Source organism: Notothenia rossii, assembly GCF_949606895.1.
Source record: "Notothenia rossii genome assembly, contig: scaffold_227, whole genome shotgun sequence".
Taxonomy (NCBI): domain Eukaryota; kingdom Metazoa; phylum Chordata; class Actinopteri; order Perciformes; family Nototheniidae; genus Notothenia; species Notothenia rossii.
The window spans coordinates 1-17,554 of NW_027640313.1; the positions used below are offsets into that span (position 1 = coordinate 1).

The 17,554-nt window shown below is 43.0% G+C and overlaps 1 protein-coding gene and 1 long non-coding RNA gene across 2 annotated transcripts; one reads left to right on the forward strand and one right to left on the reverse strand.

Moving 5' to 3' along the window:
- The first annotated feature begins 1,080 nt into the window (after positions 1-1,080).
- Positions 1,081-14,623, forward strand: LOC307026811 (uncharacterized protein). Its single transcript, XM_079694945.1, has 6 exons — positions 1,081-2,121; positions 2,842-3,011; positions 3,448-3,784; positions 7,079-7,438; positions 14,108-14,223; positions 14,306-14,623. Exons 3-6 carry the CDS (start codon positions 3,628-3,630, stop codon positions 14,414-14,416), a joined length of 744 nt encoding a protein of 247 aa, XP_079551071.1. The 5' UTR covers positions 1,081-2,121; positions 2,842-3,011; positions 3,448-3,627; the 3' UTR covers positions 14,417-14,623.
- LOC307026808 lies at positions 5,041-17,486 on the reverse strand. The gene is made up of 3 exons (XR_013804459.1): positions 17,004-17,486; positions 5,398-5,508; positions 5,041-5,276 (listed from the first exon to the last, which is right to left on the reverse strand). It is a non-coding gene; the product is annotated as an uncharacterized lncRNA (long non-coding RNA).
- Between the last annotated feature and the right edge of the window lie 68 nt (positions 17,487-17,554).

Here is a 17,554-nt window from a genome sequence, read left to right on the forward strand (position 1 = left end):
TTTAGGGTGATTTCCTCATTTCGAATTTTTTTATGGTCAGAGTAAAAAAACAAAACAATGACAACATCATACAGAGCGTTTCATTTAGTAACTGTTCCTGAAGGCATGACATCAGGCACTTTGACGTATTGAATGAAACACGCTTGAAACACGTCCGAGGCAATCAGTCAGCTTCAGTGCTAAGTATTTTTTCTCACTGCACCATACATGCCAACCTTTCCAAATCCAAAAGATGTAGGTGTGCACGCTGTAGAGCCGAAGAATGGGAGTCGAAGGCATCGTGTTAAAGGTCCCATGTCACGCTTTTCTGGTTATTACCCGTCCCCTTGTGTGTTATGTAGCTTTTCCTGCATGTAAACGGTCTGCAGAGTCACAAACTCTCAAAGTACACCCTGTAGCGAGTAAAACTCTAACACAGAAAAGACCTGTCTATGCTGCCTCAGAACGCCTCGTTGGACATTTTTATTTTTCAATTTTTTTCTTCCTGGGTACAGTGACGTGACCATACCCAAATGGACCAATCCGCGGAGCCGTTACGTTAAGTCCGTGGATTTCCTAGCCTGAGACGGCGGGACGCGGCGAGGCTATCCGCTCTAAGCAGTAGCGAGCCTCGCAGCGTCCCGCCAACAAGGCACCCAGACCCCACGCAGCATTCTCATATTTTTGTCATTACTGGTGTCATTTTCTGCTTGGTAACGCCATTGTAACACATAATCACTGATGTTCCGCTGTAACGGTGGTGGACTCATCAGAACAGAGTGGGCGAGCTGACCAATCAGAGCTCAGTGGGCTGATAGGGAGCGGGGGGCAGGAGCTCCAACAAGCCGTTTAGGACAGAGACATACTATACAGAGATGCTGTATGAGAAACCAATGTGAGTTTGGAACATTGAACAATATAAATCTAGTCTAGACCTCAACAATGGAATTATGATCAGTAGAAAAGGCCATGACATGGGACCTTTAAAGTCCACACTTTATTTTCCATTAGGTTTACAGAGGAAAGAATAACTTGCTACCTGCTACTGTCAAGCTAGAATGATAACAAGGTACACTCTAACGGCCACGGCGTTCCAGAGCTCGGACGTGAACTGCGAACCACGGTCTGAGGAGATGTCTGAAGGGGTGCCGAAACGACACACCCATGTCGCAATGAAGGCCCGGGCTATGTCAGCCACTGTCGACGCGAGTGGGACCAACTCCGGCCAACGGGTCATCCTGTCCACCATAGTTAGGAGGTAGGTAAAACCCTGGGAATGGACCAACCAGATCAATGTTGACGTGGTCAAACCTCCTCTCAGGCACTAGGAATTGCGCCAGGAGGGCCTTCGTGTGGCGGTGCACCTTAGCATGCTGGCAAGCCATGCACGTGCCGGCCCAAGCCCTCACGTCCTTTTTGAGCCCCCACCTGACGAACTTCGCGGCCACCATCCGCACCGAAGGCTTACCGCCAGGTTGTGCACCGCCTCGAACACAGACCACCTCCAGCTGGTGGGAACGACTGGACCACGTCCTCCAGGCGCAGCCCCTTCAAGGCCTGGACGCTGGGGTCCGTTACGTGGTCCGCTGCCATGCGGGTATAGTCGAGGCAATCTGCGACCAGGTTTGACTTGCCAGCTAAGTGCTGGATCTCCGTGGTGAACTCCGAGATGTAGGAAAGCTGTCGTTGCTGGCGAGCAGACCTCCGCCACATTGGACATGGCGAACGTGAGCGGCTTGTGGTCAACGAACGCCGTAAATTCACGGCCTTCCAGCTAAAATCGGAAGTGCCGCACGGCCAGCCAGAGTCCAAGGAGCTCCCGGTCAAAAGCGCTGTACCTGCGTTCCCTGGGCGTCAGCTGGCGGCTGAACAAGGCGAGTGGTTGCCAGGCGCCCTCCACCCACTGCTCACCGCAACGACGGCGTAGTCCGATGCGTCGGTGGTAATGAAGATGGGGGCCGTGGGTGACTGATGCACCAACAGGGCCCAAGGAAGTCAATGACAGCCCAAACAGTCACTTTGCAGGGTTGATTATCAACCCGCGTTGGCTGAGCCTCGTGAAAAGGGCCCGGAGGTGGGACAGGTGTTCCCCCTCAGAAGTGCTGGCGACGAGTATGTCGTCCAGGTAGACGAACACAAACGGTAAGTCCCGCAGCACCGAATCCATCAGGCGCTGGAATGTGAGCGGCATTCTTGAGCCCGAAAGGCATCCGCAGGAACTCAAACAACTCACTTTTTCGGACATTGAGCCTAAGGCATCCGCAGGAACTCAAATAACTCACTATCAGACATTTTCAACACCAAACATGTAATTAATGTCTCTGTTTAGTGAGCCTGTACATTATTTATAAAACACATTATCAGTAAAACATGCAGGAAATGACTTTTTTAATGCAGTATTTTCTGATATATTGCGCAACACATATCGCTCTGTGCAAACCTTTGACTAATATGTCAACAACATGAAACAAGAATATGAACCTGGCTTTATCCAATGTTCACACAAGAGTTCTGGCTTTCCTACATCCTTCATACAGTGTCTCAACTGAAAGAGGACCAGAAACACACAAAAAATATAATCAAATGTGGAGATTTTGGGATATTTATCTCCTATTATTTTACTTTTTCAGACATTTTCAAAACCAAACATGTTAATGTCTCTGTTTAGTGAACTACAGCAATCTGTAAGCCTGAACATTATTTATATCACACTTTATCAGTAAAAACATGCAGGAAATTACTTTTTTAATGCAGTATTTTCTGATTTATTGCGCAACACAAAGATATATCACTCTGTGCAAACCTTTGACTAATATGTCAACAACATGAAACAAGAATATGAACCTGGCTTTTATTGGACAGCGGCGGACTGGCCATCTGTGTGTTCCAATCACAACGATATGACGGCAGAAGGAAGAACGCTCTGCTCTGCAGGGTTAGTTCAGCTGTCACATTCAGGACATCAACTTCTCTCCTGGATTTAATGATGAAGAAACTCGTAATGTGTTTGCTGTTTGCTGAAAATATCTCAAGTGAGTCACTAACTTTATTTGAGAGTCTGCACACAGTTACATTTGAATGAAGATCACACTTTTTTTATCTTGACTATTGTCAGTGTCTTTTTACCTGTTAAAAATGCTCTCAATTTGACCGGAGTATTAGCTTAGCTTTATTCTCACTTCACTGTCAGTGTCTGCCCATTACATTTAGAATATATTGTATTACTTTTGGCCAGCATGGTCTGGATCCAGATTAGGCTTCATTAAAGTACTTTCATCATGTGAGGAAACACAGGGATTTTAGCCTTTGTAGACCATTTACATGCACAAAAACCTATAACACACTCACAGGAAAGGGAAAACCTAATGGCCTCTTTAATGTATAATTTGAATGATTAACCCACACCAAAGCATCAACTAAGTATTTTCTTTAAAGGCTCTAAAACTGTCCAAATGTTCTTCTCCGCAGCACTGCCTCTTGCATGTCTTCCCTCTCAGCCTGTCCAGGCGGTGGAGGGATGATCAGCGACTCTTCAGTGTCGTCTGGACCCCCCCCATCGACCTGTCCTCTAAAACAGTGGAATGGAATAGAGGACACAACCGTTACGTTCATGTTTATCGAAATCGGCGCGACGACCCTGAGCTCCAGATGCTTCAGTACAGAGACAGAACCACTCTGAATCATGGAGACCTGACCAGAGGAGTCTCGACTCTGACCATCTCCAACGTATCTCTGTCTGACAATGGGTCTTATGAAGTCTATCTCCCACAGCTGGAGGTCACATGTTTGACTCACCTCACCGTCGGTAAGGGTTTAATACTGAACAGCCTGGAAGCCCTGAGAGACAAGTGAGAAACAAATCATGTCTGTTAAAAGTGCATGGAGAAATTAAGACTCACCTGGAACAAACACATGAATGTTTGTACTCCTTTTTGATGAACACAATCTGGTGATTCAAGTTTTTTAAATTTCATCTAAATATTTTTCCAGTAATTCTCTGTTAAAAAGCCTTTCTTCCTGAGACTGATATTGTTGGACAGAGTATTTGAAGAGGATGGTAGACATGATATCAGCAATACTTCCAGTCAGTACTCCGGCAGCAGCATTTTTACCCCTTGGAAAGTCTTTAGAGCCTGATAGCTGGTCTATCCTTCAGCACACTGACACACTGTCACTCTTGTTGGCCTCTACGAAGCTGCTGTCTTTTAAAATATGATTATTCTCTGCTCCTAGTTCATTCTCTCAGATTCTTCCATCAGTCCCAGTCATTGCATGTCTGTCAATGGGACTTCGAAAAATGTGTCCAATTCACAAAATTGTGAGTGAAGGCCATATCTAATTTAGAGATGGTTTGATTGTGTAATTACAAGGTAAAAGAAAAATAAATCCACATCCTCCTATTAAACCTATTTTATTTACTTTTCCATGTTATAATAATATACTTACTTGTATTACAACACTTGCATGTTAAAATATATGCTGGATATCTTTCCCAGCCTCAAGGAAATACAATAAAGTAAATGGATTCATAATTTTAAAAAAACTGAACATTAGAGGAAAATATATAAATGTAATGTTGTCTGTAAACATTTCAAATCTAAATATAAAATGAGAAAAAAGTTTACTTTGGAAATTATTTGTCACAAAAACCTTTCTAAACTATAGGAAATTATTTTAAAATGTTTAGTCAATAAAGGTTTCCTGCCTAAAATAGTTGAAATAGAACGTAAACTGATATCTTAATAAATATTGCAAAAAAGGCTCCAAAAAAGGCATATATACAATATACAATTCTGGGCCATTGATTGTGTTTTTTCTCCAAACACATACAGTAAAAATTGCTGTTTTTGAAGCCTTCAAAGGGTGCAGGAAAAGGACTTTTCATTGTATTATACTTAAAGACAGAACTTTACAGTTAAAGGTGGGATAGGTAAGTTTGAGAAACCGGCTCGAGAAACACTTTTTGTTATATTCCATGGAATGCTCTTAAAATCCCGATAGCAATGATATCTGAAGTGCTTTGACAAAAAATCCATAAAAAATGTCATCCGTGGAAGCCGTAGTGCTGTAAAAAGCACAGCCAATCATCTGAGCCGGCCCGGCTAAAGTAACTGGATGGCCTACCTGCCTGTCAGCCTTCCATCTGTGCACAGACTTATCTCGTGCCCTCATTGGTCATGTGCGCGTTCGTGTGTGTTGGAGGAGGGGCTCTGTAAGGAAGTGGCAGATTTGTTCCGGCTGTGTATTTTCAAATCCTAGCGCACTCGAGCTGGTTTCTCCAAAATTAGCTACCCCACCTAAGAGAAGAGAAAAAAGGAAAGCAAATTGTTATAATGGGTGATGTAATATTAATGACATAATATGAGGTCCTTGGCACTCATTTTGGGTCATTTTGTGATCATGGGGCATCACCCTTACAGCATCAGGACAATATCATATGGAGTCAGACACTGGAAGTGTGCTGGAGATGTTGACTGGGACTGATGGAAAGATGATGCTGATGAGACTGAAGAATCTGCAAGGTACGAACTAGCAGCAGAGAAATAATCACATATTAAAAGACAGCATCATCATAAGAGGCCAACAAGAGTGACAAGGCAAGGCTTCAAGGCTTATTAAAAATAGCAGAAAAACATGCATTCTTGTTCTCAGGAGGGGACTTTGACAGAGGATTACTGAAAAGTACACAGTAAAAGTACTTCATAGTACTTGTGGGAGTAGTTTCACTAGTGCTGAGTCCCAGTTTAAATCTCCTAACAATGTTGTCAATTTTAGACAGAGGCTTATATTTACAGTCCTTAATAAAATTCGTTTTCTGGGCTCAATGTGTGTCTTGGCCGTTTTCGTTGTCATCGCTAAATTCACCTTGTTTATAATATTATCACAGTACCTTCAGCCGGATACTGTAGTGCTTCAAAGTGTATTTTAGCATACGAGTGCTTTTGTTTTGAAATGACTTCTGTGAGTTTCGCCCGCTCCTCGCTCCAATAACCATTAAACATGTGTCCCCTCTGTGTAAAGAGATTCTGAAAGTTTCAGTTTTCAAATATCCATTTATATAAAAACCTGTCTGAAAATGAGCTGATCAGATTTTGGCCACTTTATGATGTCATAACAATGTTTTGCCCCCCCCACCCACCCACCTTATCACCTGAATCTCCTCCTAGAGCACCAATAGGCGCTTCCACACTGGAGTAAATCTCCCAGGTTAGTTCAGATCGTTCCTGGGATTGTGCGTTCGCACCAAAAATATCTGGAACTAGAACTATTTTGCAAACCTTTTCACCCCTTTTTAGTCCCTGCTAGAGAGGTGGCACTTTCCTGGGGAGAAAAAGGTTTTAGCGAATTGCAAACCACGCACCGTAAAACTGAAAAGTTTTTCTGAAGCCGCCATTTTATTTGCTCGCATTAGCATTATGAGCATTAGCATTAGCCCAGCGCACCAACGAAGAGAGACTAACTTATGGCAACACAAAAAAAAACATGGGAGTGGTGGAGTGATGAGGAGGTGTCGGCGCTTCTGGCGATTTACTCGAAAGGCTTCAGTAGAAGCTTCTGGGAGTCCCAGCAGCTTCTACTGAAGTCCCCAACTCCGGGGACTTCGGGTGGCAGTATACGCCGTGAAGTTGTTTGCGGCCTGCCAGTAAACCCAAAGCAGAAGAAGAAGAAGAAGAAGTGACGTCAGCGGCTCCCTCAGGGACTTATTCCGGTGTGAACGCGATAGTTCCAGGAAATAAAAGTTCCAGGGAAAAGTGCCGGGAACTATTCCTGAGAAAAGTACTTGGTGTGAAAGCGCCTATTGTCTTCTTTTTAACCAAATCTCTCTGAGGGGCGTGGGGAGTGGCTCCTTATTTTCATCTAAAGTAACAGACAGAGAATCAGCACTTTTGAAACAGGGCTGAAACAGAGGGGATTATGGGATGCTGCAATGATCTGTTTGGCGTATCAGCCAATCAGAGACATGTTCTGTATATATCTGAGACCTGTGATATATTGATGAAAAACAGTATAATAGGGGGCCTTTAAATGTTACTTGCCTTGTTGTTTGGACGTGCTGTAAATCTTCAGAAGTGTAAAAGTTGTTACCTTTGTTTCCCAGCAGCGCCTCGTCCTGCCAGCCCTCAGATGATCCAGCCAGATGAAGGAGCTAATGCAACAGTCTGGTGTCGCTTCAATCGCCCCGAAAACTTCACCCCTAAAGCATTGCACTGGAGCGTTAACGGCACCAAGGATGTCCTCTTCTCTCTACATGAAGGATGGATTGATCCTGACGCAGCAGATGCTCAATACAAACACAGGACTTCTGTGAGCCTGGAGGACCTGGCCAGAGGAATCCTGCTGGTGAACATCTCCAATGTGACTCCGTCTGACAGCGGAAACTACAAAGGTGTCGTCATTGGAAAGCTTGCAGGCCACGAAGACACTTTGGAGTTGAAGTGTTCTGTCGAACTCATCGTTGGTAAGCACACTGAGTTCAATACGGAAACTTAATGTTAGAAAAATATCACTGGTCCCCGGCTTGAGCTTCAATCTCAGGATCCATGTATCTGTGATCCTCTCCAGAATGGAAGTAGTCATCACATACAGAGCATCAACTAGTTCCTGAACAGTGTCCTTCACATGCTGATATCCAAGAGAGGGAGTTACACAGTCACAAGATGGAGGAATAGAAAGCAGTATTCAATGTTTACCTCAGATTAGCTCCACGTCAGAAATTATCTTGCTTGCAGTATTGGGAGCAGGTGTGAGGTCTCCACACCTGCTCCCAATACTGCTAATTGGAAGAGGATGGAGCCACCTGTTGGGAATGTAGGTGCCTCCCACTACCCTGCCTCTCAGCCCCTTACACTATATATAAGCTTCTTCAGTGACGTGCAGTGAGGTTCATGGATGGTGAGGCACTGACTCTTCAGGTTTACAAATATTATATTTTGACCTAAATCAAAATATAATAATATTTTCAAAAGCTTTTTTAGTCTGATGCTTCGATTAATTTTAAACAGACAGTTCAACAAAAAATACCCAAAAAATGTAATTGTATCATTTAAATATTGAATTGTTCTCTCTTAGTAAGATCCCATTTTAAATAAAATTGCGGTCTTACCTTGACTTGAAGATGAAGTCCATTTGGCTATCCTTCTGGACAAAAATCTCTATTACTTTTTTGTAAACGTCCTCCTTATCTTCTTGTAGTTTCAAAAGTCTATCATAAATCTAATCGATAGATTTATGATTCGAAAATTATAAAAGTAGGGTAGACATGTGGATATTATCCGGCTGAACAAAACGTTCATTTATCTAACGGTACATTTCCCACAGATCTTATTTCGAGTTATTTTCTAAAATCCTATGGAGAAATCTTTGCTTTTTTATCGAGGGAAGCCATGCACAGCTTACTTCCTGGTTTTGGGACGCGTCTCTCTCGTCTCCTCTTCACACACTAGACTTTTCGCGGCATACATACTTGCAGCCAATCAGCTCTGAATTATGTGAGATGACATATGGTGGGGATAACAGCTCAGTCATTGTTTTTTCTATGGTCATTGTTTTTTTGCCACAGACATTAAATTGAAAAATACTCTGAGCATGCACAGTGTAGTTTTTACAGTCACCGTTCACTTAGACCAGGGGTCGGCAACCCGCGGCTCTAGAGCCGCATGCGGCTCTTTAGCGCCGCCCTAGTGGCTCCCTGGAGCTTTTTCAAAAATATGAAAATGGAAAAAGATGGTGTGAATATATTTTTTGTTTTAATATAATTTATTATCCAATGCTGTAAAAATGTGTATAATAAATATTTAATTTAATTTAATTTAACATTTCTGTCAACGAAGATTTACGTCATAGCCTGCGACACACGTTTCAGCTAGGCGTAGTGCCAGGGTCAGGGCTAGACTGGATTGTTTTAACCGCGTAATTTAACCGCGTAACTCCGAGGTGCTAACTGTTGCTAACAAACCGGCGGGTGTGTCATGGGCCATGGATCCCAAAGGGAACAAGAGAAATATAGCTGAGGAGAACAGAGGATTCAACAGTTCTTGGACCGAATCATTTGCTTTCATTGCCAATGCGGAAGGATTGCCTGTATGTTTGCTTTGTAATGAGAAATTGTCAAATAACAAAAAGAGTAACGTGGAAAGACATTTCCATGGAAGGCATGCTACATTTGCAGCCGAGTATCCAGTTGGGAGTGTGAGAAAATGTGCGATTGCATTACTTCTGGAGAAATTAGAGGAGCGCAAAGATAGATTTAAGAAGTGGATTGCATCTCCAAACTCCACTACTGCTGCTAGTTTTGTTGCAACCCGGGAGATAATAAAGCGTGGAAAACCGTTCACAGATGGTGACTACATGAAGGATTCATTCATTAAAATATCAGAGCACCTATTTTCAGACTTCAAAACCAAAACCGAGATAATACAGAAAATTAAAGACATGCCTCTCTCCGCAAAGACAGTGAAGGAAAGGGCCATTAAAATGGCAGACAACATCACCAATCAGCAAATCAAGGACATTAATTCAGCTCCAGCTTACTCAATTGCCTGTGATGAGTCGTGTGATGTGATCGATATTGAACAGGCAGCGCTGTTATGCAGGTATGTGAACTCTGATGGGCCGCAAGAAGAAATGATCGAATTAATACCACTGAAAGGCCAAACACGCGGGGAGGACATATGTGAGGCTGTGCTGAAGTGTTTAAATGACAATGGAATAAACACCAACCACCTGATTTCAGTGGCTACAGATGGGGCACCCAGTATGAGAGGATCACAAAAGGGGTTTGTGACTTTACTACAGAAAGCGTTGGATCGAAATCTGCTTGCATTTCACTGCATCTTGCACCAAGAAGCACTGTGTGCACAAACATTCCCACCGGAGTGTATGGAGGTGATGAACCTTGTCATCGAGATGGTGAACAAGATAATTGCAAAAGCATTAAACAGTCAGTTCCGTGCATTTCTAGATGAAGTTGACAGCGAATATTCCGATCTCCTGCTACACAACAAAGTCCGGTGGCTGTCCAGGGGTGAGGTTTTGCGTCGCTTTGTTGCTTGTTTAGAACATGTGAAAACATTCCTGAAAAGCAAAAACCTGAACTACCCGCAACTGGAAGATACCGAGTGGCTGGAAAAACTGCACTTTATGGTGGATATGACAAGTCACCTAAACATGCTGAATAAAAGTCTCCAGGGCCGGGGAAACACTGCACTGCAAATGCTGGAAGCTGTTTTGTCATTCGAGCGCAAGCTGACTGTATTCGCCAGAGATGTACAGCGAGGCACGCTCTCTCACTTCCCCTCCCTGAGAGAGTTCAAAGAAGCCCATCACGATCACACACTCAACGGTGATTATTTACAAGGTGCGATCGTTGATATGCAAACTGCATTTGGGAGCAGATTTAGCGAGTTCCGAAAGGAAAAAATGACACTATCTTTCCCTGTCACACCCCTGGAGATTGACCCGTCCTTGTTGCACACATTCCCAGGAGTAAATCAAGCTGACCTTGAAATGGAAATGGCTGATATAGCTGACAAAGATTTATGGATGTCCAAATTCAAAAGTCTGACAGCCGAGCTTGAAGACGTCACTCGCCAGAAAGCCCAGCTTGCCCAAAGCCACAAATGGAGCGAAATTGAAAGCCTCCCAACACCCGAGAAACTTGTGTTTGAAACATGGAATGCTCTTCCAGACAGTTATAGGAACATGAAGAAATATGCATTTGGAGTATTATCCATCTTTGGATCAACATACCTGTGCGAGCAGATATTCTCAAACATGAACTACATAAAATCCAAATACCGCACCCGCCTCACAGATGAGAGCTTGCAGTCCTGCGTGAAGATTAAAGTTACATCTTACATGCCCGATGTTGAGAAGCTGTCCAGTGATGTCCGAAAACAGAAGTCACATTAAACGGGTAAGAACACAATCCTGTCATAGGCACATATTTAGTAACAAAGTGGCTGTTTTTATAAAGTGATTTCTGATTTTTGTCAGTATATATTTGGAATGACACAGGGATATTATTGTGTTTTGTTGCTCAGGTCCGAGGATGGCTGCATTGTATTGTGCGTGTCAAAAGAGAAGAGGGTGCTGCTGTATTTTACCCTTGCACATTTGCAGAAAACTAAAGAGAAGAGGATAATGCACAGAAATCGAACTTAAACTGTATTATTTTAATTGTATATACTTTACCTTTTCAAAAGGCTGCTGTTTTATTGCACTCTGTCTGTTGCCCAGATAAGGGGGAAAAGAGAAGAGGATTGTATTGTATTGTATTATTGAGGATTGAAAAGGACTGCATTTTATTTCCACAGGGAAGGGTTAGGGTTAACCTAACCCTTCCCTGAAATTACAGGAGGCCTATTATGCACGTTGCACATTTTGTTGTTGTTTTTTCGAATCCTAAAATAAAAATGACAAAAAAAATCTGATTTCTTTATTGTATTTCTATAATTTCATCAATGCAACGAAACATAATACATTAATATTATAATGGAAGTTCAACTTAAAGCACCATCGTACAGCAGAGTAGTCACGTGGTGCGTCATTCTCTCCAGGATGCGCTGCAGGGAAAATAAACATTTAATCATGAATGCTCATTATGTATTTGTAGCCTACTTATAATTTTGATAGTAGGCTAATATAGCCACTTACAGCATGTGTTGCCTTCATTATAAGGCTTATATAAGGCTTTTAATTTTTTGCGGCTCCAGACAGATTTTTTTTTTTTTTTTTGGTCCAATATGGCTCTTTCAACATTTTGGGTTGCCGACCCCTGACTTAGGCAGTGAGAGGGAGGGGCATGATCGGGTTTTGTCCCACATGGCTCAAAACGTCTCAATAGGCACACACTGTAGACACTAATTAGAAGAACACAGACTAAAACAGCAATGTACAGACGAATCAGATGATTAAACATGATCTTAAAATATATTTTATATATTTTTTTGTAATCATTATTTGTAATACTTTCTGCTGACACTAGGTGGGGCTGTGCCCCTAATGACCAGTCACCACTGGTTGTAGCGACACAAATCGTAGAGAAGTAAAACAGAAAATTAGCTCAAAAGTAAAGTCCAGACAAGATCGTTGTTTCTATGCCTTCCTTCCAGGATCCAATATCACCAAAATACATTTAACCATTTTCCTATATCTTTACCTGTATAGGTATCTATACCTTGTGCTTTAGCTGGTAAAAGAAACTTTAAAAACCCGACATATGCCCCATACTGCTCCTCTACTCCCACCACCACCTGTCTTCAATATATACAATAACACCAGGTGCCCAAACATACCATCAAAATAAAAGCATAAAAAACGAATTTACCTCACGTAAATAATAATACATTTACAATAAACAAAAACAGCAAGAAAATATATGTTTAACTATAAAATATAAAACAATATATAGCTCCATCAATTGTGATTAAAGATCCCTCTGCTGCCTGTCGGGGATCATTGGGTTACATACAAAAATACATCTACAAGTCGACACCTAATATTTAGTTTATCGATTCAATAATGTTTCTATGGCTAGTTGTAGCTGCATAGATAGATGGATGGATGGATGGATCTTTTCACAACTCAAAGACGCTTTACAGTATGAGGGAGGGTAGACAAACAATGACAGGCAAACAAGTAAATATAGTAAAATAAAATAAACAAAAAAAGGCAGTCAAGAGGAAGTTGATTGAGAGGGGGGGGGGGATTATGGGTAGAAAGAGTTGAAAAGATGTGTTTTGAGGCGGGACTGAAAGACTGAGGGACTCAGAGTCACGGAGATCTTGGGGGAGGGAGTTCCAGAGCCTAGGAGCTGCCACTGAGAAGGCTCTGTCCCCAAAGCTGCAGAGTGTGGATGTGGGAATGGATAGAAGTCCGGCTGCGGTGGATCTGAGGGACCGTGGGGTATAAGGAGTGAGAAGGTTTGTGAGATAAGGGGGGGCCAGATGGTGGAGTGCTGTGTAGGTGAGGAACAGAATTTTGTAGTTGATGCAATGGGAGACAGGAAGCCAGTGGAGGTCTTTGAGGACTGGGGTGATGTGCGCTGGGGAGGAGGAGTCAGGAGGTCAAGGGAGATGGGGGGAGAAATGGTAGCGGTGGAGGTTGGGGGACATGCTTGTATATCAGATGGAGCTGAGAAGGAGTGGTTAATGGCGTTAATTTTGTCTGTGAAAAACTGGAAGAATGAGCTGCAAGTAGCGGAAGTAGAAGTAGGGAGGTTATCAGCACGGGGTTTGAAAAGCTTGTTAACTGTGGAGAAGAGGGTCCTGGGGTTACGGGAGGGGTCAGTGAAGATGTTGGAGAGGTAGGCAGATTTAGCAGCAATAAGAGCATCTCTGTATGCATTGAGATGGAGTTTGTAGCTTATGTAATGGACTGTGAGGGATGATTTATTTGAAAGACGTTCAAGTTGGCGGCCTCGCTGCTTAATTTTATGGAGTGCGGGTGTGAACCAGGGTGATGAGGTCTTTAAAGTAATAGTTTTATGTTTTTTGTTGTAGACGTTTCAATCCCTGGTGCTGTAGGTGATGACCTAACTCATCCGGAGGGGTTTGTGTTTTGACCAGAGCTCAGGCCCGTAAGCAGGCTCAGGATGTTGATCTGGCTGATTCTTCGTTTGCTTCTGCCCTATCTGACGACAGGTTTCCCCCTGTTGGTGGCTTAGTGAAGGACCCTCAAACCGTGTTTGAAAGTGTAATGGAGCCTGTCACTGTTGCTCCAGAGGCGGCTCTGCCTTTGACCTGTGAGGCGCTCATCACTGCCCAGAAAGGTGACCCTGCCACGACAAAGTGTTTCGCCACTATGGTGGATGAGCTTGTGCTATCACACAGTGTTGTTTTGGCTCAATGCAATTATTTTCATTGTGTCTCTTTCCGGAAAGCTTATAATGCTCATTCTGTTTCTCTTCCAGGTCCCAAGACTAAGAGATTGTGTTTATTTTGTCTTGACCCTGGTCATTTAGTTGCAGAGTGTGTAGCTTGGAAGCAGCAGGTGGCAGCTTCCAAGCAGTCTATAGTAAAAACAAAAGACCAGCACCCACTTACAATGCGACAGAGTGGTGATTTTTCATTAAGTTCTGTGTCTGTCTGTAACAGTTCTGTGGATATGGGTGTTCCCGTCTCTGAAGCTGTAGGTGTTCCCGTCTCTGAAGCTGTAGGTGTTCCCGTCTCTGAAGCTGGAGGTGTTCCCGTCTCTGAAGCTGTAGGTGTGGACCTGGCTCAGAGCGGTGTAGATCTGTGTTCAGTGAGTGATGTGTGTTCTCCATGTGTCGCTCCCATGTTGGCTGCTTGTGAGCTGTATAATGTGTGTGTTCTGTCTCCTACAGGTACAGCCTCTCCCTCAGGTGCTCCGAATCCCCAATCAGGGCCTCCATAAAGGACCCGAGGAAGGCTGCAGTCTCCCTCTCTCTCCCTTCTCCTCTGGGCTGCATTTGTGACCAGTGCAGCATGTGAGACCTTGGAGTTTAACCTGTGTTTTGTTAATTGTTAGGAGATGTGTTCTAGTGTATCTTGTGTACATTAGTCACTTTCTTTAATAAGAAAGTTAGGGTTAGGGTTGTTTATCATTAGTTTACTTTGCAAATTGGCTGGTGAGCCCTCTTTGCTTGTTGGTTAATTAAAACCTCACCTTGTGGCTTCAGAAATCAGTTTCCTCTCTTTTTTCTCTCTCCCGGTTATTTTATATGTTGTTACTTCCCGTTGTACCCCTAGTACCCCTTCGTTCATCTACAAAAGTGCTCACAGTGTAATGGTCACAAACATAAGACAAAAATAAAATATCAAGTGGAAAAGTATGGTTATTTTTCAGTCTTTCAGATCTGTGGGGAATTATTACATCGTTTTCAAGCAGCACATTTACTCAGACAGGGGTTCCTGATCAGGGGTGTAGTGCTGCTGGAGCGCAAGGAACACCGCTCCGGCACTTCAAAAATGGCAGTACGCATAAGGAGCTGTATACATGCCGCAGTGTTTTGCGTGGCTGTGTCTTTAGTTGAAAGCCCAGGCATCTGTTCATCTGTCATACTAATCATACAAAAGCCATCGAAAAGAATAGGATACAGTAGTAAAAGTACTTCTGGGTGTGTGTGTGTGTGTGTGTGTGTGTGTGTGTGTGTGTGTGTGTGTGTGTGTGTGTGTGTGTGTGTGTGTGTGTGTGTGTGTGTGTGTGTGTGTGTGTGTGTGTGTGTGTGTGTGTGTGTGTGTGTGTGTGTGTGTGTGTGTCAACAAAGTTTTTTTTTTAAATGCTGAAATCTTCTTAACACTGTCTTTGTCTCCTTGGTCCCTCATTGAATGAGCTGCTCTGATAAATGAACCGGCCAAAGAACGACCCCTCAGTAAAATGAGTCCAGAGGTCGAACTGTACCTCAGGATCCCATTTTATAATTATGAATGCTTTCTACTCCTCTGCCTTTCAGAGGTACACAAAGTTCTTGTAACTGCATATATCAAACAGCTTTAGTTACTTTCCAGAAGAGTTGATTTTGGATTGTTGAGATAAAAGGATGGTGTTTTCTTTTATGTGTCGACACATGTCTTCTACTTTTAAGCTACATTAGCTTTTTAAGAAGCCCCTTGATCAGCTGGGAAACGAATCCTCACAAAGCTGAAGGGTGTTTTCTGAGAAACTCTCAAAGTCTGACAGGACGCTAAGACATATAATGATCTTATTGAATATAATGCACTGCTAGAGATTAAACAGCCTTAAAGAAGGAACAATGAGCAACACCTTAAACATCGACAGCAGTAAAATGCAACACACACATTAATGAAACAGTAATATGAATCCCAGAGGAGGGAGAAGTACTCAGAACGTGTACTTGAGTACAAGTAGAAGCACTCAGATATTGTACTTGAGTACAAGTAAGTACCTATGGTAAGTACTCAGATATTGTACTTTAGTAAAAGTAGAAGTACTCAGATATTGTACTTGAGTAAAAGTAGAAGTACTCAGATCTTGTACTTGAGTAAAAGTAGAAGTACTCAGATCTTGTACATTAGTAGAAGTGTTCAGTACTGGAGTGGGCTATCAAGCCCTCTAACAGCGAGTCTGCATCGGTGCTAACTTGCGACCGGTCTCTACCTGACCGGTCTCAACGCTGTGTGTGTCCGTCAGGCAGGGCCGCCCCTCCCTACAGGCCAATCATGCAGGCTGCATGGGGCCCCGCCTTGCACAGGGGGCCCCGCCCAGAGTTGGCCAGGGGCGGCCCTGCCGTCAGGTAACACGCTGTTTACAAGTAGTTCCAGCAAACATCCACTGATAAACTGCGATGTTAACAACCTCATGATTGCCTCATATGTTTTTAATTTAGGATTATACCTGTGTTTAGTATAGAAAAAGGTAAATGTGTGCATTTTATTATAAAGTTGTGTATATTTACAGACTGTTGCAAAAATTAAGAAGCTTATAAACATCAGGTTTAAAACTAAAAGAGCTTTACAACACAATGAAAGATGTTTGGAGTTTTATTTTAGTCATTAATTGTATTTGTTGTCAAAGAGATGCTGATTTGAAACCGTTGTTATATACAGTTAGGGCATTTCCTGTTTCTGCCGGAGAGAGGAGAGTTTGTCCCAAAGCTTGTCGCTGTGTTTACTCCCTCCATCTGACAGGAGGGAGGTGTGTCACTCCACGGAGTTCACTGCGTCACGGAGGGGGAGTGTGTAGGGGTAGTGTGTAGGGCGTGGTTTGGGATTGGGCCTCAGATCGACAAAATAACCCGCCAAACTGAACGGAAATAAACCCGAGACTCCGCCCACTTTTTGTTTCTCCTCACATTCTACAGACAGTTTTCAACATGTGGACTACTCTCACAGTTTCTCTGTTGCATCATGTTACTGCTGTAGATGTGTTTCCGAGCCGCTCCGATTACAACGAGAGTTACAACGAGAACGTGACGTCATATTTACACTAGACGGATCCTTTCTAGCCATAACCTGAGACCTGCGCAATTTCGATCAACGTCTTGCTCGTACATTGCATGATGGTTAGTCATTTTGTTCGACTTGCTCTGGAGGCTCGCTCACATGAGACGTTGAAATCTTGTGGGACAAAGACGCCCGCAGCCTTGAGGGCGAGGCGCCGCAGTTCCTCTCCACGGGCTGCGGAGGCGAAATGCTTGATGGGAAACGAGTCGCTGGTATCTCGAGCTGAGCGCTCATTGGTGGTTTTTACCCCGTGCTGCTGATGAAGCTCTCCATTGGCTCGGCAAAAGTTTGTTGTTGTTTGGTGTCAGTTTTACCTCGCCACTTCCATTCACATTTTTCATCATTGTTCCACAATGTTTATCATCATGAAATTAATATCTATATATGTTATACTATACTTGCACTGCTTACCGTTTTCATACTTTATATATCTTAGCATATTCATACACACTGTTCATACTACTCACAGGCTGCTGTGTATATCTAGTGTATTCATACCCCTCACTGTTTATTCATCATTCAATTCATTCTATATTTTATTCTATAGATTGTGTACATTACTTTTCACTTTACTGCCTGGTTGGAAGCTAAACTGCATTTCGTTGTCTCAGTACCTGTAATATGTGCAATAACAATAAAGTTGAATCTAA

Excerpts from the sequence above, each read along its gene's own strand:
- LOC307026811 (XM_079694945.1), top strand. The coding sequence starts at position 3,628 with ATGCTTCAGTACAGAGACAGAACCACTCTGAATCATGGAGACCTGACC. Across the intron at positions 3,785-7,078 it reads TTTGACTCACCTCACCGTCG|CAGCGCCTCGTCCTGCCAGC; the intron begins GTAAGGGTTTAA and ends TTTGTTTCCCAG. Across the intron at positions 7,439-14,107 it reads TTCTGTCGAACTCATCGTTG|CTGTAGGTGTTCCCGTCTCT; the intron begins GTAAGCACACTG and ends CCGTCTCTGAAG.